The sequence below is a fragment of the Ictidomys tridecemlineatus genome, chromosome 14 (genome assembly GCF_052094955.1).
Source record: "Ictidomys tridecemlineatus isolate mIctTri1 chromosome 14, mIctTri1.hap1, whole genome shotgun sequence".
In the NCBI taxonomy this organism is placed as follows: Eukaryota; Metazoa; Chordata; class Mammalia; order Rodentia; family Sciuridae; genus Ictidomys; species Ictidomys tridecemlineatus.
In genome coordinates, this window is record NC_135490.1 from 26,211,370 (window position 1) to 26,234,293 (window position 22,924).

A 22,924-nucleotide genomic window follows, 5' to 3' on the forward strand; every position below is an offset into this window, starting at 1 on the left:
TTCTGTTGTGAAATCTACCATCTTAAATGGTGACAGTAGACAGAGAAAAGTATAGTCTTTATTAATACTTTTGAAGAAAATAAAAGCTCTTAAGTAATTTCTACAATCCATCATTCCTTAATTATCTATGAAACCAGACTTGTCAAAATTTACAAAAGGTTTATTTTCATGATGATCAATGTGTTATGTTTTTGTAACTTACCCATCTGATGGTGGTGAAGAGTATTTAACAAACTGTATTTTTTTTATAAAAAAAAATTGTATTTACTTAGAAGCATTCAGAATGTCAACAAAACAGCTGCAACTTTTTTTTTTTTTTTTTGCAATTACAGAGTGGTATTCAGTTAACAGAACAACAATTATTTCGTATAAGCTGCATCAGAGACAACTGAAGATGAAAAACTACCGTCCCCATATATAACTAATTTGTGCTGTGCACCAACAAGAACCTGCTTTAAATTTCCATGCCAATTTACAACCCCCATACTGTACCAGGCAAGGTTAGTGGCTATTGAAAATACCACCAGGACAGGGCTATCTAAAGACACATTCGGTAGTGTGTTAACTATACAAAAAAAGACACTGTACAGTTTAAAAACAAATCTCACACAGCCTTACATTTCAATTTTTTTCTTTAAAAGGAGTGAGTTGTGTACAGGGGGGTTACATGCTTTATAGACAAGAAAAAAAAACTGCGCTAGAACCAACTTATTCATCATCATCATCTTCTTCTTCATCTTCATCTTCTTCATCTTCCTCATCTTCCTCCTCTTCCTTCTTTTTCTTGCTTTTTTCAGCCTTGACAACTCCCTTTTTTGCTGCATCAGGTTTTCCTTTAGCTCGGTAGGCAGCAATATCCTTTTCGTATTTTTCCTTCAGCTTGGCAGCTTTCTTTTCATAAGGCTGCTTATCATCTGCAGCAGTGTTATTCCACATCTCTCCCAGTTTCTTTGCAACATCACCAATGGATAGGCCAGGATGTTCTCCCTTGATTTGGGGGCGATACTCAGGATAGAACAAGAAGAAGGCCGACGGAGGCCTCTTGGGTGCATTGGGATCCTTGAACTTCTTTTTTGTTTCCCCTTTAGGAGGGATATAGGTTTTCATTTCTCTTTCATAACGGGCCTTGTCCGCCTTTGCCATGTCTTCAAATTTTCCTTTCTCTTTAGCAGTCATGGTCTTCCACCTCTCTGAGCACTTCTTAGAAAACTCTGAGAAGTTGACTGAAGCATCTGGGTGCTTCTTCTTGTGCTCCTCCCGGCAAGTTTGCACAAAGAATGCATATGATGACATTTTGCCTCTCGGCTTCTTAGGATCTGCTTTGCCCATGTTTAGTTATTTTTCCTCAGCGAGGCACAGAGTCGCCCAGTGCCCGTCCGGCTCTCACTTGCCCCGGCGCTGTCTCTATGGAGCTCAATGTACTGCAATGGCTGTCCCAAACTGTATTGTTTATATTGGATATTAGGGTAATACTGGAAGAGCCATCGTCTTTTAGTGATTACCAACTTTACACACCCTTCTAGTTATTTGCTTACCTGCATTCCCATCAACGTTTACTCTGCTGTCCTGTCAGCTCTGGAAAGCTTTAACCATTTACCCTGAAGAACTCTGTCGCCTTCATCATTCTCAATCATACACTTTTCCTGAAACATGCAAATTCCCCGTCAGTCTCTACCTGCTAGGATACTAGGTGATATATACAGAATAAGTTGACAATATTGGTAAGATAGTATAATTTTTTCAAAATGGCAATATGAAATTTCCCATAATGTTTTCACTTGGACATTGACCATGCTTTACTTTCCCAGAATATCTCTATGTGAAAAGTATCTTGTCATACCTTTTGAAACACTGATATAACTATAAACACCTGGCAGGTTCAGGTAGCATCCTTTCCTTCTGTATTCATACATAGAAATCATGTGTAAAATGAGTATCTAAAATTTAGAACATGTCACAGTTCCAAAGAAAGAAATTTCCTTGTGTATCAAAATGAGGAAAAAGAGAATGTTAATTTTGAAAGCTGGAACTGTATCATTAGGTACATGCACATTAGAGATGGCTGTCTTTCCACTGAATTGATCCTTTTACTATTATGACATGTTCTTGTTTTTGTTTAGTACAACATTTTGCTTTAAAATTTACTTTAATACTTAAATACTCACACCACTTTTATTTGTGTGGTATTTTTTGTTTGATTATTTTGCTTCTGTTTTGTCTGTGCCCTTAAATTCAAAATGTTTTTAAAAATAGCATATAGTTGAATTTTAATCTCCTGTGCAAAATAACTGAATATATGCTACTTTGCTTTAGTTTATGTTTTATTTATATTCAATGTTATTATGATTGAATTGGAGTTATGTCTGCCATCTTCCTCTGTTTTCTCTTTGTCCCATCTGTTCTTTTTTTCTTTTAACCCCTTTCTTAATTTCTTTTGAATTAAGTATTTTTTGTTGTCCATTTTACATCCTCCAGCTGCTACTTTATTACAATTTTCATGTTATTATTTGGGTCATTACACATTCATGACTTACCTAGTTCAGCCTTAAATTAGAATTGTATCACTTTCCATAAAAAAAATATCTTACCACAGTTTAACTTCATTTATCACCATTCCTTTTTTCCCATTGTTGTTATATATTTTACTTTGACATATTAGAAAACAACAAGCATATTTTTTAGCACAAAAAATAATGTTATTTTAAGTGGCTACTGTTTATTTATTTTTATGTTTTTTGTCTTTTCCCATATATTTTCCCTTAGAGATGTTCTTCATTTCTAAGAATTGTAGTTCTATATAGTGTCATCTTCCTCCTAACTGAAGAATTTAGCATTTTTATAATGCAATTCCAATGGAAACAATTTCTCAGCTTGTGTTTGTCTGGGGAAGGGGGACCTTCATTTTACCCTTATTTTCTAATGACATTTTTCTTAGTGAAGAACTGTAAGATTGATCATTTTTCCAAAAACAATGTTATTGTTTTCTGATTACATTTTTTCTGTGCAAAGGGAATTGACATCATTATTATTATTTTTTTGGCTCTTTTGATATGCTTCACATCCCAACTCTGGTGGGCTTAAATTTTTGTTTGTTTTGCAGCAGTTTGCAAAAATTAGTTGTTTTCTTTGTTTTAATCCTGCTAAGAGTAAGCTAAAATTCTTCATCTGTATGTTGTATCTCTCATCATTCTGGGAAAATTCATGCCACGTGTCTTTTCAATATTGTTTCTGTCCCGTTTTCTTTCTGTTCTGTTGTCAATGCAATTATACAAAATACTTGGTAATACTTTAGAAAGAGACAGAAAATTGTTACCAATTTTGTTTAATGGATTTAACAGTCAATTTAAAAAATAGGTTCTCTTTTATCTTGTGTAGTATCTTACAATATAGTTTGGATTATAAAACATTTCTGTACATGAAAAATATCATTTACTGGTACCATATATTTACAAATTTTGAACCCAACACCTCTCAAGACTGTTAGGAATAACATTGCTACAAAGATTGAAATGCAATCTTGCAGTGGGTACAATTCTTTCATGGACTAATACAAACTAGATGTTTTTATTGCCTAATTTTTTAAAATCTTAAATGAATAACCCACTCAATGTTCTGGTTGTCCACAAAACCATATGGCAGTTGACTTTATCAGTGTGGCATAGCTACTTTCTTGGGGTTTATTTTTTTCCCCCTACTCATTCTACGAGTTTGACTTCCCTATCTGGGACAGCAGCTTTATTTTCATGATTTCAAAACATTCAGCAAGGTCACCTTCATCTCCATCTTTGCAGTGAATTCATTAATTATTTGCTTCAGAATCTTTATTTACTATTATCATTTGATTAATAGAAATAGTAATAGTTATTTCTTTTTCCAAACTTGTTATTCTCTGGTTTCAATGACCTCAGACTTTCACTCTGTCTTTCTTCATCAAAATTCATGTTTAGGAAAATAAAACCTCATACATTTACCATTTACATTAACATTACTCATACTCTTACCATTATGGTGTAAACCAGGAGTTCTTAAACTTTTTTGTTTTGAAGCTTTTTTTTTTTTGCATGTAGGGGGTGAATATGAGAGATTGAACTCAGGAGCATTTGACCACTGAGCCACATTCCCAGTCTTATTTTGGATTTTATTTAGAGACAGGTCTCACTGAGTTGCTTAGCGCCTCACTGAAATTGGTTTTGAACCTGTGATCCTCCTGCTTCAGCCAGGATTACAGGTGTGTGTCACTGCACCTGACTGAAGACTCTTTGAACTCCTAAAAATATTGAGGACCCCAAAGAGTTTTGTTTATGTGCGTTAAATCTACTGGCACTATCTGAGAAATTAAAGCTGAGAAATATGTTTAAAATACTGTTTATTTGTTCATTTAAATACTAATTATAAACTTATTGCAGGTTAACTGATGAAATACTTCTGTGAATAACTGTTTTCCATTATACCCGGAAAACTCTGGAGAACATGGGAATTTAAAAAGGCAAAAAGAATCTTAAAGTTTTTATGAAAATTGTTTTGACCTTGTAGACTCCTGAAAGAGTCCTTCTGACCTGTCAGAGGTCCCAAGAGAGATAGTTTGAAAATTGCTAATGTAGATACCATGATATTGCAAGAGTGGAAGGTATTTAATTAAATATGCACTCTAATGCCCTCATTTTATAATGAAAAACTAGAAGTTAAGAGTTGAGAAATTTGTACAAGTGCTCTCAGCTACTTTTTTTGCAGAAGTAGAACAATGACCCAGATCTGCTTTTCCTCCAGTTTTCTTTATAGAAAGCAAACTGAATATTCTTGGCAATGAGGATCATACTAATTAGATAGAGGCATAGAACATTACTTATGGAAACTCAGGCATCAGTTAATAGATTGGTAAGTATTTTAGAAGCAGCAGGCCTTTTCAGAATCCCCCAAATCACACCAATTAGAAGATTCCACACTTTGTCTATGTCAAATCCGTGTCTAGTAATAATTGGCCTCGTCTTCTATTGTTAAACAGGCACAATGACATTGGAAAAAAAAATAACAACAATGAAAACAACAAAAGGTCTCTTTAATGTCTATTACCAAACTCAGCAAACATCCAATAGGGACATAGGATTTCCTCCATATTGGTGGTAACACATGCAGAGGAAACGTAACTTGATCAGCTGTTATTGGTACAACAATGGGTAATCAAAGGAGGTTTGCATTGTTCAAGGTAAGGCCTATTTTACCTTAGATAATGCTTCAGTAGGGGTCAAGAATATGGCAAAGCACTAGGAACAGAAGTATCCCCAACCAGAGAGGTAAAAGCATCATTGGGCATCTTCACTGAATGGGCACAAATGTTACAATGCACCTCTCTTGTCAACTTAACCTGAATAGATACCAGTAAAGATCTGCATTTAGGAGCTGGGATGTTTGATTTTGAATCTGAATCCTATAGTTCACAAAATAAATGATTAGAGAAATTTTAAGTAAATAGTAAACTCATCATTTCACTTGTACTGTAAAAACTATGATATTTTCTTCCTATTATTTCTTGACAATAGTTTGCAACTACTTCAAATGAGTGACACACTTTAAGATGAAAAATTATTCTGAAATATAATACATACACATTTTCTGTAGAAGTATTTTCCACCCAGAAAATTACTGGTTTAAGGCTTTTGTTTAAATTTTATTCTAGAAGTATAATGTTAAATTGAAAAAATACTGATAAGTTAACTTATACTTCTTCAGTAATATATTATTGGTGAAAATCTCCTTTACAAATAACAGAAGATTAGAAGTTATTTCACAAATGAATAACAAGGAGTTATAACACTGGAACATACGGCATTTTAGGACTTTTTCTGTAGCATTTAAATTCGTTAAATTGTTTATTAACTTTTCATGTTGATTGTGAAATTTTAAGGCATTTTAAAATTTTATATAAAAATAAAATTGGGTTACTTTTCTATTTCTAAGGAAGTTAAAATTTGTCTTCTTATTGTTACCACTTGCTTGCCTATAGCAAAATGGATATAAGATAAATAAAAACAAGCAGTTATAAGAGAAGAATTGCAAAAAAAAAATAAACAGATGAAAAAACTTTCCATCTTCATATATTTATCAGAAAAATGAAAATTTAATCCATAATTAGATGCAATGATACTTCTGAGACATTGGCAAAAAGTAATAACTCTGATAACCCAGCATGTAGAAAATTATCTGGAGAAATGATAATTTTTATCTTACTATTGGGAATTTTAATGAATGAATTAGCAAGGAAACTTGTATATTCTCACAATTTAGTGACAGAAGAATATGCATCTAAGGGTTACCACTTTACATGTGCACTTTAACATTTTTTGTAACATTGTTCATAAGAGAAATATTTGAAAACCTAAACCCTTTTTTTAAGAATAGATAAATATGTCATAATACACCTATATATAACATAATACAATATGTATATAGTACACTTATGACAATGGTGTATTATGTGCTAATTAATAGCATAAATCAAAGCTGTATAACAATCTGGGTAAATCTATTTAAGCTTAGTGACATAAAGTTACGTATTAACATGGTTCTATCTTTAAATCAGTGTTGAAAGAAAAGAGCAGGCAGAAATCATACAATAAAATCATGTAATGTGCTAAAATACATAAACGTGTTAGCATCTAATTTATTAAAATATACATAATAATGATACAATTTTATTCATGATAGCAGTTAATTCTGAAGAAGGAAAGAGGTGTGAAGTGTTAATCTTCATCCTTATGAAGTCCTTCTAGGCATAGAGTCAGGCTAAATTAAATCAACAATATTTAATTTCTTAAAAATAAGGAATACAGTGTATTATGTTTTGACAAATCTGAATGATAGGATAAGGTATGTTTAATATGTTAATATATCTTCAGCTGAGAAGATTTTTATATTTTGATTGAGTCACCTGCAGCTGGAGTGGAAACAGGTAGAGGCAATCTGACAGAGTTTCCTACATTTCAGAGGGTAGTATATTCTCCATAGTAGATACCTCAAGTTGACCAGCATCACCTTCAGGAAAATGTCAGTTTTAACTTCAGTGAGTCCAAGTCAGAAAGTTAGGATACCATTTGGAAACATTTGTTTAAGAGCAGCAGCCAGGAAAGAATTCAGGATCTGATCCAAATTGTAGTTGAAGAAAAATCTTAGCCAGGAGTGATGGCTCAGTCCTGTAGTTTGAGACTAGCCTGAGCAACTAGACCCTGTATCAAAATGAGAAGAAGAAGGAAGGAAGGAAAGAAGGAAGGAAGGAAGGAAGGAAAGGAGGGAGGGAGGGAGGGAGGGAGGAGGAGAGAGAGGAAAAAAGCTGAAAAACAATGATCAGGGATAGAATCTAGAATCTGGAGTGGGTGCTTTATAGTTTTCTTTTGAAGTATGATTTTTCTTTAGTGAGTCACCTCAGCTTTACCAAGTACGATCGCAGTCAGTCCAATTATTTGTAGAGGAAGATAACTCTCATTAAATGCATGTGATCATTTTCATAAGGTGCCGCAAGAAGTGATTGATCATATAAGCTCATTTAAAATGTGTTTTGTTGGAGCTTTTAATAAGGATTCTCAGATTAGAAGTTTCTAAAAACCTCTTAATGCTAGGAAGACAAATCAGGACTCACCGTTGACTGTGCCTGTGATAGCTGGACACTTGGGATGGCTTCCTCTCTCCTCAAGATTCCCTAAATCTGGTGTCCTGAGCCTGTTAGGAAAAGAATCTATATTTTCTGCAAGTCTTGTAAACTGTATGAGAACTGTGTAGACAAGGTCTTAAGCCAGTTTCCAGGGGTGTCTATTAACTTCATAAAGTCTATACTCTGTTCTTTAAAGCATATTTGGAATACCTGAGAATACAACACTATGCACAGCATTTCAATTTCCCATTGCATCCTTTTACAAAGTTCTCAGATCCTTATTAAGTTTAAATAAATGATTATATTGCCATACTCACAAATGCTTTCAAAATTCTTGGGGCAGAGGACCAGGGAAAATAAATGTTTTAAATCTGGATATAGGAAGCATACTTTACTAAATTGCTACAAGCTAAAAATAGTACATATATTTTTTTTAAAAAAGCATGTTTTTTTTTACTATGGAAAAATATAAAAAGAATCGCCAATATTTTAGATAAAAAATCATAATTCTCATTAATTCATTTCCACATAATTTTTTTTTGCTTTGTTTAATGCTTGGTCAGCAATTTACAAGTCCAGTTTTTAAGTTCTGGAATTATATAGTTATATCGTCTCAAAGTTATGAGAAATCTATATTTAAGAGTGGACTGGGGATAGAGCTCAGTTGGTAGAATGCTTGCCTTGCATGTACAAGGCCCTGGATTCAATCCCCAGCACTGCAAAAAAATAAATAAATAAATAAATAAAATAAATAAAAAATTTAAAGAAAATACTAGTCAGAGTTCTTATTATATCCTTTACGTGAAACTCCTTGAAGATACAACACTTTATAGGATCTATAGGATCATAGTTGCTTGCAAATACCTTCTAGAAAAAGCATGAGAATGGAACAATTTTGAATAAAAGGAAAGACTTAAAATAGTTATAGCTAGATTTGATAGGAGTTCACTATAGCCAGCAATTGACAAGGACAATTTTTTTTTTTTTGTGGCATAGAACAATTTAACATAACCAGAATGATGACTGATAACATAACCAATGTCGGATTTATAGAAATCCCATACAATTCTGGAACACAATAGTGGCACATTCACATGAATATAAGTCTAAGAAAACTTGTTAAATATGTCAAAGGTTTAAAACACTTCATCAAAATAGGATCACAGGTCACTGAAAAAACAGTCATCCATTTACCCAGAGAGAAAATTAAAAGAGCAAACACAGGAAGCCATTCAGCAGTAATAAAACAAAGCAAAATAAAATTAAAACCCAGCTTTTCCATAAGAAGGAACTCAACTCTCCCAACTAACAAAACAGTATGAGACAGTCTGCCTTTACTTCTCCTTTTAATTTTTTTTATTTACTCAGAAGGTGAGCAAAAGTCCTTTATTATTTCCTATCAATATCATACAAAATCTAGTTTAAAAGAGAAAACTCAATTCTACTTTTTCATCAGTTAGATATTTAGATATTAAGACTCAAATATAAATGTATTTAATTTTTATTTATCCATGAAAGATTTTCTCTTATTCTCCTTCTTTTGCCCAACATTCTCCATCCATTGATTTTTATCTATAAATTCTTTCCTTTATTACTTTATTTGAAGGCAATCTTTAAATGGCAAAGTAAGCAACATAACTTTTCCTTAAACATAAATCATGCCATTATGCCTTATCACCTCTGCCAAAACAATCCTCATTTCCCTGCTTTGCCCACATCTCTGCCCACTTATCTATAGCAGTTTAACCAATACATTAACTGGATTTGAATTTTTAGCAGCTGGAAACCAATATTCTACAGATTTGATCATTTCTAGAAATATATATATTCCTTTAGAATAATAGGACATATTTACTAACAGACCTAAATGTATTTTGTCTTTTTCTATAATGTAAGAAGCCATAAGTAAGTATACTTGAATCCATGTTTAGCAATGAGTATTTTAATATTTTATCCTACTTGAAAATGACCTAGCTATTTAATGAATCTGTATCTTTAATTTAACTGAGTAAAATTCTGAGAGTATAGCTACCACAGAGATTAGAGAAACATTTTACATTTTAAAAGAAAATATCATTTAAAAAAGTACATTTGTAGACTTTTTTTTTAAAAAAAAAGACAGAGAGAGAAACTTTATATATATATATATATATATATATATATATATATATATATATATATTTTAGTTTTCGGCGGACACAACATCCTTGTTTGTATGTGGTGCTGAGGATCAAACCTGGGCTGCATGCATGCCAGGTGAGCACGCTACCACTTGAGCCACATCCCCAGCCCTATAAACTTTTATTATATTTTATATATATATATATACACTTGAGTTACTCATTCTTAGGTCAAACTCACACTTTTTATAATTGTAAAACAACTAATAGAGATAAAAGTTTTATAGATTAATTGTACTTAATTTTAATAGACCTGTTTTTAATTAGAGCAACAGTATTCTTATTTACAAAAGATTACTAAAATCATGTATACTTGAAGAAATATTTGAGGTAATTTTGTTCAATTTACAATCATTCCTTCATTCAATCTGTTAACATTTAGAAAATACAAAAACACATGCATGTGGAAAAAAGATTCTCCCCACACATATACATACATATATCAAAATACAAACAAAAATTAAGGTATTGCAGTTTTTATTGACAAATTTTAGTCACGAGACAGGTACAAAACTCCATTAATACATGCACAGTTGGATCAAATAGAAAAAACAGAGATTTCAAAAATATTAATACCTGATTATCAGCTTTCACTTACTGTCAGCTTATACTGTAATTTGTTTTCCTACAAGATATTTCAATGAATTATGTAATTGCTTCTTTCTTACGACTTAGAAACTATTTTTGTGCCTTTTTAAAGTTTGTTCTTCCCATAAATGTCAGTAGGATAATTGTTTAGGGTGAGAGGGTTCACCATCATCTGATCACTGACCAAATTGGCCTCTCCAGTGGTGCATGTATTTCAATAACAACTTATTCTGATAAGTCTTTTCATTGAAAGAGCAGGGAATAAATTCCTATGTCCAGAATAAATCTTTATCATAAAGACAATTGGTGTTACTGGAATGGTGGTGGAGTAGTCAGGTCCCTTTTCCAAATGTTCACTCCCCAAAAATAGTCTAAATATAAAGCAAGAGAGGTTTAGACAACAAAGACAAACCGCCAGTGTGTGGCATAGTTGGATCAGCAGGCATTTGGAATCCCAGCCTCCTGCCTGGCCACCTCCTGTGAGCTGACTACTTATAACCTCCAAGTGGTAGAGACCAGATACTATACTGGCTGGTTATAAGATTAAGCTTCTGAAACACAGAACCACACAAAAGAAGGATCTTATGATTTTCCTTCTGGTGTTGATCCCCACAGAAGGCAGAGACATGGAAAATGAACACCATCTCTGAAAGAAAGATAAAACTAGAGTACTCAACATGCACACAAAAAATACACCAGAAGTCACTTTTACTAACAGAACTAGTTCACATAAATATTTCCTTTTTCCAATCTACATTTGGAAAGGAAAAAGACAAAATAGACTTTTACCATTCTCCTGAAAAGATTATTCGAATGTCAAAGAGACAGACATGTGGTGAGAATTCCTATCTATACCAGCTTAATCAGGGGCCAGGTACCTCTCCATCACTTCTTTAGTGAATAGAGTGATTTTCTTTTTTCTTTCTTTTCTTCTATTTATTTACTTTTTATTATTTATTTATTTATTTATTTATTTTATGGGGGGTGCCAAAACTATTGGGAAGTTTTAAATATATACTTTGTTCTCTGAAATTTTAATAATTTGAGTCAGTGCAATAAAAATTAACAATAGGGTTGTGATTATGGCTCAGTGGTAGAGTGATTGCCTAGCATGAGTGAGACGCTGGGTTCAATTTTCAACACTGCATATAAATAAAATGAAGTCCATTGACAACTAAAAAATATTTTTAAAAAATCTAACAATAGGCAAAATACAGGGGGTATTAAGCAATTTTATTACATGCCTAAAAATGTAATAGAATAGAAGTCAGACAGTATGAGACCCAAAGAAATGCAAGATGGTTAAACCTTATCTACAGCCAAGCAAAGCAATAGAGGCCTGGGTTTCTGGGGAGGAGCGGGACACAGGCTATGAAAGAGTAGTGAATGCAAGTGACAGCCAACAAAGGTTGTCTTGGTAGACAGATGAAGTCTCCCAGGTAACAGACACCTGTTGTCATCTCTTCCTGGGCCAGGGGTCAGTTTCCTAATCTCTTCTTCCCATGAAAATAACTTTCTAGGAAAGGAAGGGGGATATCAGATGTATCTCTGATATAATGAGAACTGTTATTCTGCAGTTAATTTCATACCCCAGTACCTCCCTCATCCCTCCATTTCTCCACCACTCAGTTCCCTTCCTCTATTTTGATGGCTAAAATGTCAGAATTTAGTGCACAATAAATTTATTTCAGATTACAAAAAGTCTAAAGTCCAGGAGGTGGCAAAGCTAGTTACAAACACATTAGTCTACACAATGGGAAAAGGAAAAAAAAATAAGAAAGGAAGAAAAGATTTTTTTCAGCATTTTACAAAATGTATAATGCAATTGATCATAAAAATGTCTCACTGAAGTTTTACATTTTTTCTAAATATCACTGGGGTTATATATAGATAATCATAATAGAATAAATAAATAAGATATATCTGTGCTTGTGTGCATTTGCACTTGGAAGCATGCAACATATAGACAGTATAGGGCATTGTTAAATGTAACAATGGCTTCTGAAAGCCACTAGATGTCAGCATCTGATAGTTTTCTGAATAGACTTAAGGCTTTCTTTTTCTTTCTGCGACAGACTTTCTGTTCAGCCATTTTCTCTGCATGTTAAAAAAAAGATTAAGAAATTGTATGCTGTTTAAAATAATCACATCACAGGTAAGAGAATCATTTGTTGTAACCATTTTTACAATCCTGATGTAATATTATGTTAAGCAGAGTTATGAATAAAAATATCAGTATGTGTGTGCATTGTGTATTATGCATGCATAAATATGTACACATACAATGCAAATCACCAAGAAATGAGAAGGAACTGCTTAAAACATATTTGACCTCTTCAAACCCTCAAGAAGTGTTTCCTTCCCCTTTTCCAGAGTACTTCATATGTTGCTTCATGGAAAAGACTAAAAACTTCTAAAGTTTTCTTTCCTGTTCTTCCTCTATTGTGAATCTGATCCTTCCTACCTGTTGTGTGGATATTTTTGACACTGTCAGATCTCTGCAGATCTATTATTTCTTTGAGGGCTAGAAGAGTACCTTTTCCATCCTGTGTTCATGCTAAAATCAGTAAATTTATGAATGAATTAGTGTCTGAAATAAGTAATCATAAATAAATAATATTTAAAGAAAGTCTTGTCATTTAAGGTTGGTCATGAATTTTCAAAAGGTTGTGCCAGAAAATCCATATCATTAAATTTCATCAGTCTACAGATACTTAGTGTGTTCAAGCAACAAAATTGCAGTTCTATTTGCTCTCATATCACTTTCCTCCAGAACCTGTTTTTGGAGAGGGAGAGAGACAGAAGTTGATGAGAAGGGACAGAGATTCAGTCTTCAGCCCAATCATGATGTATACAATTAAATGAGACCTACCAATGCCTTCTGCCTGCCATTAACAATGAAATACACAGTGCATATGTGTGTAAAGGGCACAGATGGAACTGGGGACTGTCACCATAAAGATCCTCAAGATTAGTTATGCAATGATTTCCTGCTGTGAACTGGCTACATTTCCGGTACATTTATCTTTCAGGTCTTTAGTGTGAGATCATTCTTTCAATCCAGTTCTAAAATAAGGTCTCTTCATTACTCTGGGAAATTGTAACTACCGACTGGGACTGTAAAATCTATTCACTTAACAAAAATCTATTCATCCCAATTCTCTCTGAGGCACTGTGCCAGGTTCTGTGGGGGGGATACAAAGATGTATTCAAAACAGTTCCTGTTCCAAGAGCTTAAAATGAATCATCCAAATAAATCACAACACTTTATAGACTTAATGTTCCATAATTTATTAGTATTCGAAACTCATATAGCACAATTAGTAATAGGATATTGAATCATCTTGCAAAAAAAATTCTTTCTGGTACGTTTGACATACAGAGATATCAAGTCTCATCAGCTGACTTCTTTTTATACATATAAAATAATTGAAATTCTTAGAAGAAACAGTTTGCTCCAGGCTATAAAGTGAGCTGAGATTACATAACCATTTTCACCAGGATGCTATGGGTATTCTTTCCTACCTCCTCTAAAATCTTGATATAAAACAATTTGTCAAATAATGGGTGTGACAATCAATGTGAATTCATGAGTATGTTTTCCTTCAGCGCACTGTGAACATGCTAAAGCCACAGGATGACTCTGTGGCCAAAACTAGTTAAAGGAGGAGACTTTATTTCAGCTCACCTTAGAAGAATATGTAGAATTTATTTCTCCTCTTACTTCAAATCTATTAAATTGAAGCATTTCTCCCATTTTTAGCTACTTCCTGTCTTGACTTTTTAGTAAATCTATTACAGAGATGATGAGGCAGGAGATCAGATGTAACCATGTGCACCTGGACATCTTATCCCTCTTGCTGGTGAATGGAATGCTGACAGGAGCAGATCTGTCACTCAGGCAGAGGAAACAGATGGGGTGAGAATATTTCTATGTACAGACTGCTCTGAGGAGCTGTGCAGAGAACATATTCAACAGACATCTCACTCTCAATCTGTCTTCACATTGTATTTATGGTTTCGTGAAAATGTCTAGTTTCTTTAACTGGATGTTGAGTTGAATTACCTCATAAACTTTCATCCTCATCAAACAATAGCTCTTTGTGCAACCCGAGGGGGCGGGGGAGGGGGAAATCACAGATTTCTAGGATGTGAAAATCTTAACAGCAGAACCATGCAGCTTGAATGTTATTTTTAATTTTTGCATACTTTGGAACATGATATTGAAAACCTGTTGGATAAGACTGATCAGTAATATAATCAAAGTGTGCATTCATGTATATTATATACCCAATATTTAATAAAAATTTAAGCAAAACAAAACTTTAGAAAAATAACGTTATAAATTTGAAGATAAATACCAAAACTACCCAATTATTTACTGAGCACAAATAAACAACTGCATTGAGCAGGAATTCATTTGAACATGGAAGAGCAGGTGTCACTATTTATTTTACCCATGTGGTTCAAAACTCTCAGAAAATTGAAAGAACTGATATTTATAAGAAAATAGATGTATTTGTAGAAAAACAGCTTTGACATGTATAAGTAATATGGTTTCTTAAAGTAAAAACATTTCAAAGCAATATTTTAACTCACTGACCTCCAGTTTCATATAGGGCCCCCCATGGAAGTAGGGCATAGCAATTCAGAAGAATAAGTCTGTCAATTTGCCAGATAAAATGAGTGACTACTACAAGTTTATATCATAGATGGACTTTCCCAGAAAGCAAAATAAGCGAACATAACAAAAATTATTTTCAAAGCAACTGTTTTACAGAATTATAAAAAATAATTGTATTATTTTTATAATTGGCACATAATGATGGGAGTCCTTTGTCTAAAGGAAAATGTAGGGAATGAGATCTACAAAGGAAAATATGAAATCACACCTTTCTTCATTGTTGCTGTTCTGTTCCTTTTTTTCCAGGTGATTGCGTAGCCTCTGGCTGGGACAGGAAGGAAGAATGGAGGAAAAGCACTACAGCGTGTCTAATAGTGGCTGTGGAATGAACTGTATCCCCCCCCACCCCAAATTTATGTATTGAAGCCCTAACCTCCCAAGTGACAATATTAGAGGTAGGCTGTTAAGGAGGTAATTAAGGTTACATGAAATCATAAAGATGCAACTCTAATTCTACAGAACTGGTGTCTTTATCTGAAGAGGAAGAGACACCTGAACTCTCTTTCTGCCATTGAGGATCAGTAAGAAGGGGACCATCTTCATACCCAGGAAAAGCGCCCACAGGAGAATCCAACTATGCTAACATCCTGATCTCAATTTCCTGTCTCCAGAACTATGAGAAAGTAAATTTCTGTAGTTTAAGTGACTTAGTCTGTGGTGTTTTGTCATGGCAGCTGAAGTAAACACAAGTTATATGTGTTGGTCAGCTTTTGGTGGCTGTGACTAAACTCCTGACAATCAACAACTTAAAGAAGGTTTTAGAGGTCTCAGTACACGATTGGCCTCCTTCTCCTCCTGTTCTGGGTCCACGGTGTGGTAGAAAGTGATGGCGCAAAAAGTTACTCAGCTCATGGCAGCCAGGAAGAAGTGGGGGAGAAGAGAGAAGGGAGAAGAGATAAGTGAGAAAAGAGGAGACAGGGTGAAGATATAGTCCCAAAGAGCACACCTTCAGTTACCTATTCCCTCCAGCCACAACTACCTGCCTAGAAGTTATAGCCTCATAGTCCAATCAAATTATTAATCCAACAAATGGATTAATCAAATGGATTAATCCATTTGTGAGGTTCAGCCTACATGTTCAGTCATTGCACAAAAGCCCCAACTCTGAACCTTGATGCACCTGGCACCACAATTTGAACACACATGAGTTTGGGGTGACATTCCAGATTGATATCATAACATTCTTCCTCTGGCCTCCAAAACGCTCATGCCTATGTCATGATGCAAAATGCATCCAGTCTGTCTCCAAGACTCCTTGTGGTTTTAACAGTTTCAGCCTTGCTCAAATTCAAGTATTCTTTGAGACTCAAGGTGAATTATTAATTATTAGATCCTGTAAAAAAAATATTTTAAAACTTACTTACTTCCAATAAACAATGGTACCGAATAAACATCCCCATTCCAAAAGGGAATAACAGGGGCACATAAAGAAAGAACTGGAACAATGAAATACAGAAACACCGAAAGGCAAACCATAAGCCTGTAACTCCATATCTGGCATCCAGGTCACTTGTTTATGAGATGTTGGCCCTAAAGGGCTTGGGAAGCCCTGTCCCTTTGGCCTTGCCAACTGTAGCCCACATGGCCTCTCACTTGGCCTGACTCTGCTGGCTTCCTGCAGCTTTCCTCAGCAGACATTCCACATTCCCGGCATTTCTTAATTTCTGTGGCCTCCATTGCAGCTTCAGTTTTCTTTTTCACATCTTCATACATTGCCCTTTCAGGGGCTGCCTGTAGGAATTCCAACCCTGGCACACATTCCCTGGGTTCCCAGACCTTCCTTTGAAATCTCAATGGAAACATCCATGATACTGTACCCCCAGCATTTTGCATTCCTACAAAATCAGCACCATGTGGATGACATCAAGCTCAAGTAATAGCTGGGCTCCGTGAGTCCAGGGCTGCAGCCCTCTTGGAGTGCCTGGCCGGCTGAGCATAGTGAAATGGATTGTGGGGAAATAACTTTCTAGGCACCCCCTGTGCAAACAGGGTATCCCCATGGTTTCTTTTTAAAGTCTTTTTTTCCCCTAATTATTTTAATTGGTGCATCACAATTGTATATAACTTGGGATTTGTTATTATGTATTTGTACATGCACTCAACACAACAATATAATTTGTCCAATATCATTCCCGGTATTTCCCCTTTCCCTGTCTTCCCTCCCCTAGTCCCTTTCCTCTTCTCTACTGATGTGCTGATCTCCTTTAGATTTTGTCATAAGACAGACGCCCACCCCCACTTTTCCTTTTCTTTTTTTCTCTAGCTACCACCTAAAAGAGAAAACATACAACTCTTAACTTTCTGAGTTTGGCTTATTTTGCTCAACAAATGTTCTCATGTTCCATCCATTTTCCTGCAAATAAAGTAATTCAATTTTCCTTATGGCTAAATAAAACTCCGTTGTGCGTTGTGGGTATGTGTATTGTGTGTGTGTTACATTTTCTTTATCCTGCCTCCATTGAAAGACATCAAGACTATTTCCTTAGGTTGACGGTTGTGGTTGTGATGCTATAAACATGGGTATGCCTGTATCACTATAATATGCTGATCTTGATCTTTAGGATAAATACCAAGTTTTAGTATAACTGAGTAATATGGTGGTTTTGTTCCTAGTCTTTTAAGAAAACTCCATAATGGTTTCCACAGTGGTTGTATGAATAATGTACAGTCTCCCCAACAGTGTAAACTTCTTCCTTTTTCTCCACATACATTCCAACATGTATTGTTTATATGCTTAATGACTGCCATTCTAACTTGAGTGAGATGAGTGAGATGAAATCTCAGTGTAGTTTTGATTTACATTTTCCTAATTCTTAAGGACATTAAACATTTTCTCATGTATTTGTCAGCCATTGGTATTTTTTCATTTGAGAATTGTCTCTGTCTAATTCATTTGACATTTATCAATTAGGGTATTATTATTATTATTATTATTATTTTCTGATGCCAAGTTTTTGGGGTTCTTTATATATTCTGGATATTAATCCTCTGTCAGAAGAATAGATAGCAAAGATTTTCTCCCACTTTGTAGGTTCTCTTTTCACATTCTTGAGGGGTTTCCTTTGTTGTGCATAAGTTTATTAATTATGCCATCCCATTTATTGATTCTTGGCATTAATTCTGAGTTTTAGGGGTCCTATTGAGAAAGTCATTACCTTTGCCTATTTATTGGAGTGCTGTTTTCTTTTAGGAGTTGCATAGTTTTTGGTCTAATTCCTAGGTCTTTAATTCATTTTTAGTTGACTTTTGTGCATGGAGAGATAAGGATCTAGTCTCATTCTTCAACATATGGATAATCAGTTTTCTTAGCACCATTTGTTTAAAAGGCTGTCTTTTCTCCAGTGTATGTTTCTGGTACCTTTGTCAAGGATTAAAAGGCAATATTTGTATGGATTTGAATCTGTGAATTTGAAGTCAGTTAATGTGATGCCTCCAGCACTTCTTTTCTTCTTTTTGTTTGCCATTGGTATTTTTAAGGCTACAGCATGATGAATTTTTACTTACATAATATCTATATAACTACCACCTATATAAGGATATAGAACATCCAATTTTCAGTTGGTATCATCATGCTACTTCTGAATTGATAATGCCCTAAAGTAACCACAATTCCATTTTCTAAATTCTTGGTCTAGTTTTCATTAATTTTGAAATACATATAAGTGTCATTGGTATTTTTATAGGGATTTCATTGAATCTGTATATTGCTTTTGGTAGTATGGCCATTTTAACAACATTTATTCTGCCTACCCATGAATATGGGAGGTCTTTCTATCTTCCTGTGTCTTCTTTAATTTCTTTCTTTAATGTTCTATCGTTTTCATTGTGGAGATATTTCATCTCCTGGATAAGATTTAGTTCAAAATTTCTTTTAGGCTATTGTGAATTGGATTGTTTCCCCAATTTCTTTCTCAAAAGATCTATTATTGGTATATAGGAAAATTATAGATCTTTGTAGACTTAGTAACCTACTACTTTGCTAAATTTGCTTATTAGTTCTAGAAGTCTTCTGCTTTTTGGATCTTCCAAGTATAGAATCATATCTGTAACCAGTGATAATTTGACATCTTCCCTCCTTAATTTTATTTCCTTCTCTTGCCTAATTGCTCAACTGGATTTCTAGTACTATATTGGACAGGATTGGCAAATGTGGTCATACTTGTCTTGTTCCAATTTTTCAAGAAAATGCATTCAGGTTTTTTTTCTTCATTCACTATGACGTTGGCTTTGGGTTTGTCATATATAATCTTTATGATACCAAGGTAAGTTTTTTCTCTCCCTAGTTTCTTTAGTGTTTTGATCATGAAGGATGCTGAATTTTATTGAAGCCTTTCTCTTCATCCATCAAGATGATTATGTGATTTTTGTTCTTAATTCTATTTAAGTGATAAATTACATTCATTGGTTTTTATAAATTAAGTCATCTTGCATTCATGGGATAACACTGACTTTGTCACCATGTATAATCTTGTTAATATATAGTTAAAATGATGTACTAATAATTTATCAAGGATTTTTGCAACAATCAATAATATTGGTCTGTAGTTTCTTCCCTTGATATGTCCTAATCTGGTTTTGGTATGAAGGGGATAAATTTGGAAGTATTCTCTTTCTTTCTATTTCATAGATAATCTAAGGATCATTGGCATTTGATCTTCTTTAAATGTCTGGTAGAATTCACCTGAGAATCCTTCTGATCTTTGACTTTTCTTTTTTGGAAGGCTTTATTACTGCTTATATCTCATTGTTAAAGCAAAGACTGTTGAAGGAGACTTCACCTTTACAAAATTGAGCCTAAAATTTCTATTCTATCTATAACTACTTAGATTCTCTGCAGTGAAAGCATAATCTCTTCAGTAATTACACCTTCCTTGGCCCCAATTTTATGTACACTTCATTGGTCTAACTGCAATTTATTTTCAAATTTCCTGCTCTGCTTTTTGCTTCCAATTCTCACACTAAACCTGGATAAAATTGGGAAGTAATATTTGTGCCATGGCTTGAATGTCGTGCTGCCTTAAAATTTGCTCCACCAAATTAATTAGTTCATCACTTTTATAGTCAGTCTCACAGAGAGTTTTAAGACATAGACAAAATGCAGACAAGTTCTTTGCATGGCCTCTAATGTAACATCCATGGCCTCTAATACAATTCCCACTAGATTTCTCACTTACAGCTGAAACTTCTTGAGCACAGTCTCTACTGTCTACATTCCTATCAGCTTTTTGATCTGAGTTACTACCAGAATCATTCATTAAATTCTGTTGATTACATTGAAGGTTTCCATCCTGCATCTCCAAATTTAACCAAACTTCTCCCACAAATCTGTTCCAAAGTTTTGTGAACTACATCCTCAGGTGTAGTCACACCAATAACTCATTTCTCAGTATCTATATATGTGTTACTTTTTCATGGCTGTGAACAAATACGTGACAAGAACAACTTAAAGAGGCCATATTTATATGGACCATGATATCAGAGTTCTCAGCCCATGGTTAGTTGACTCCACTGCTCTGGGCCTGAGGTAAGACATTACATGTTGGTTGAAGGTCATGGTTCAGGAAAGCTAATCAGCTTATGGCAGCCAGGAATCACACAGAGAGAATAAGGGACCAGATATATTCCTTAAGTATATGTCCCCAGTGACCTACTTACTTCAGTGATGTCCACCTTCCTACAGTTTCTATGTAGTAGTCCATTCAAATTATTGATGAGGTGACAGCTATATAATCCAATCATTGTCTAAAATTCCCAACTTTGAACCTTTTTGTATTAGGAACCATTTCTTAAACACATGGGTTTTGAGGGATATTCCAGATCCAAATCATAAAAGTACATTTACCCAGAATCTGTGAATGTAATCTTATTTGAAAATAAAGTCTTGACAAATGTAATTAAGAATCTCAAGTGGAAATCACTCTGGATTAGATTGTGACTTAAGGCAAATAGCATGTGTTCTTAGATATCAAAAATAGAAGACACAGAGGAGAAGATAATAGAAGAGACAGAATCTGCAGTAATGGTTGTGCAAACCAAGGAACACTGGAAGGTATCAGAAAGAAATGTAATGAATTCTCTAGTGTCTCCAAAAATAACTCTGCTGATACCTTGCATTGAGACTTCTGGTCTCCAGAACTATGACAAAATAAATTTCTGTTTTAAACTATCAAGTTTGGGGCAACATGTTATATCAGCCTTAAAAAACTAATACATTTAAGTACCCATTCTATAAGTAAGCCATTATAAGCAAAGCATTACTGCACATATTTACACAATGACCAAAGTAGGAATGAATGAAAGATTCTGGTATTTTTTTAATCAATTATTATTTTATCTCTGGTCCTGCAAACTATAATTTATTTCTGTCACTATAGAATCTTTTATGAATGAGATCATGGAGTATGTAGTTTTTATGATTAGCCTCTTTCACTTATATAATGGTTTTCAGATTCATTGATATTATTTCCTGTATTAAGAATTTGTTCTTGGGGGCTGGGGATGTGGCTCAAGCGGTAGCGCGCTCGCCTGGCATGCGTGCGGCCTGGGTTCGATCCTCAGCACCACATACCAACAAAAATGTTGTGTCCGCCGAGAACTAAAAAATAAATATTAAAAATTATCTCTCTCTCTCTCCTCTCTCACTCTCTCTTTAAAAAAAAAAAAGAATTTGTTCTTGGAGCTGAGGCTGTAGCTCAGTAGAAAAGCACTTGCCTCACATGCGTGAGGCACTGAGTTTGATCCTTGGCACCACATAAAAATAAATAAATGTGTTCATTTACAACTAAAAAAATAAATAAATTTTTTTTAAAAAAATAATTTGTTCTTTATAATCTTTATAATCCAAGGTAGTATTCCATTGAATGGATATAACTATAGTAGTTTCTCCATTCATCAGTTATTGGACATATTTGTTATTTCTAATTTTTGGCAATAATGAAAAATGGCTGTTGGCATTTATTTTAATATATTTGTGTAAAAAATTTTATTTTTTTCTAGAATTTTCATAGTTTTAATTCCTACATTTAAGTGTATGATTTTTTTTTTTTTATGATACCAAGGATTGAACCACCCAAGGATAGTTAACCACTTAGCCACATCCCCAGGCCCTTTTTTGTATTTTATTTAGAGACAGTGTCTTGCTGAGTTGCTAAGTCTGGCTTTAAACTCACAATTCTCCTCCCTCAGCTTCCTAAGCATCTGGGATTACAAGCATGTGCCATGACACCTGGTGTAGAGCATGATGAATTTTTAATTAATTGAGCTAATTTGGGGGTATATGTGAAGTAAGAGTCAAGGTTTTTTAAAATTTTGAAATTTTTATATTTTTATGATAGCCAATTATAATAATAAATTTGTTCAGAGGATTATACTTTCCTCATTGAATTATATTAACATCTTTGTCAAAAATCAAATGATGTATAAATAATGATGTATCATTGGGCTTTATATTGTTTCATTTAGTTATATACTGGAAATTGTTTTAGCTTAATTAAGGAAGCTATACAATAAATCATGAAATCAGGTAGTGTAAGATTTTTTTTTTTCTTTCATAAAGTTCAAAAAGTCATTTGATGTTTCACTTAAATTTTAGAATCAACATGTCAATTTCTAAGAAAAGAATGTTAAGATTTTGAGTGAGATTGTATTTGATTACAAATAGTTTATGAAAATTGATATTTAAGAGTATGGAGTTTTCCTAATCATGAAGATATAACTCTTTCTTTAAATTTTTTAAAATATCTCTCAGCAACCTTTGTAGTTTTCTATGTAGAAACTTTGATTCATTTGAAAAATGTATACCTAGTATTATAAGTTTTTTATGCTATCACA

General features: G+C 33.9%; 1 protein-coding gene and 1 long non-coding RNA gene across 2 annotated transcripts; one reads left to right on the plus strand and one right to left on the minus strand.

The window, feature by feature from the left end:
* Positions 1 to 459: 459 nt before the first annotated feature.
* Positions 460 to 1,429, minus strand: LOC101976825 (high mobility group protein B1). The gene has a single exon (XM_005325522.2). The coding sequence runs from the start codon at positions 1,327 to 1,329 to the stop codon at positions 709 to 711; it is 621 nt and encodes a 206-aa protein (XP_005325579.2). The 5' UTR covers positions 1,330 to 1,429; the 3' UTR covers positions 460 to 708.
* Positions 1,430 to 12,473: 11,044 nt separating this feature from the next.
* Positions 12,474 to 15,736, plus strand: LOC110598156 (uncharacterized). Its single transcript, XR_002484000.3, has 3 exons — positions 12,474 to 12,565; positions 14,212 to 14,329; positions 15,341 to 15,736. It is a non-coding gene; the product is annotated as an uncharacterized LOC110598156 (long non-coding RNA).
* The last annotated feature ends 7,188 nt before the right edge of the window (positions 15,737 to 22,924 follow it).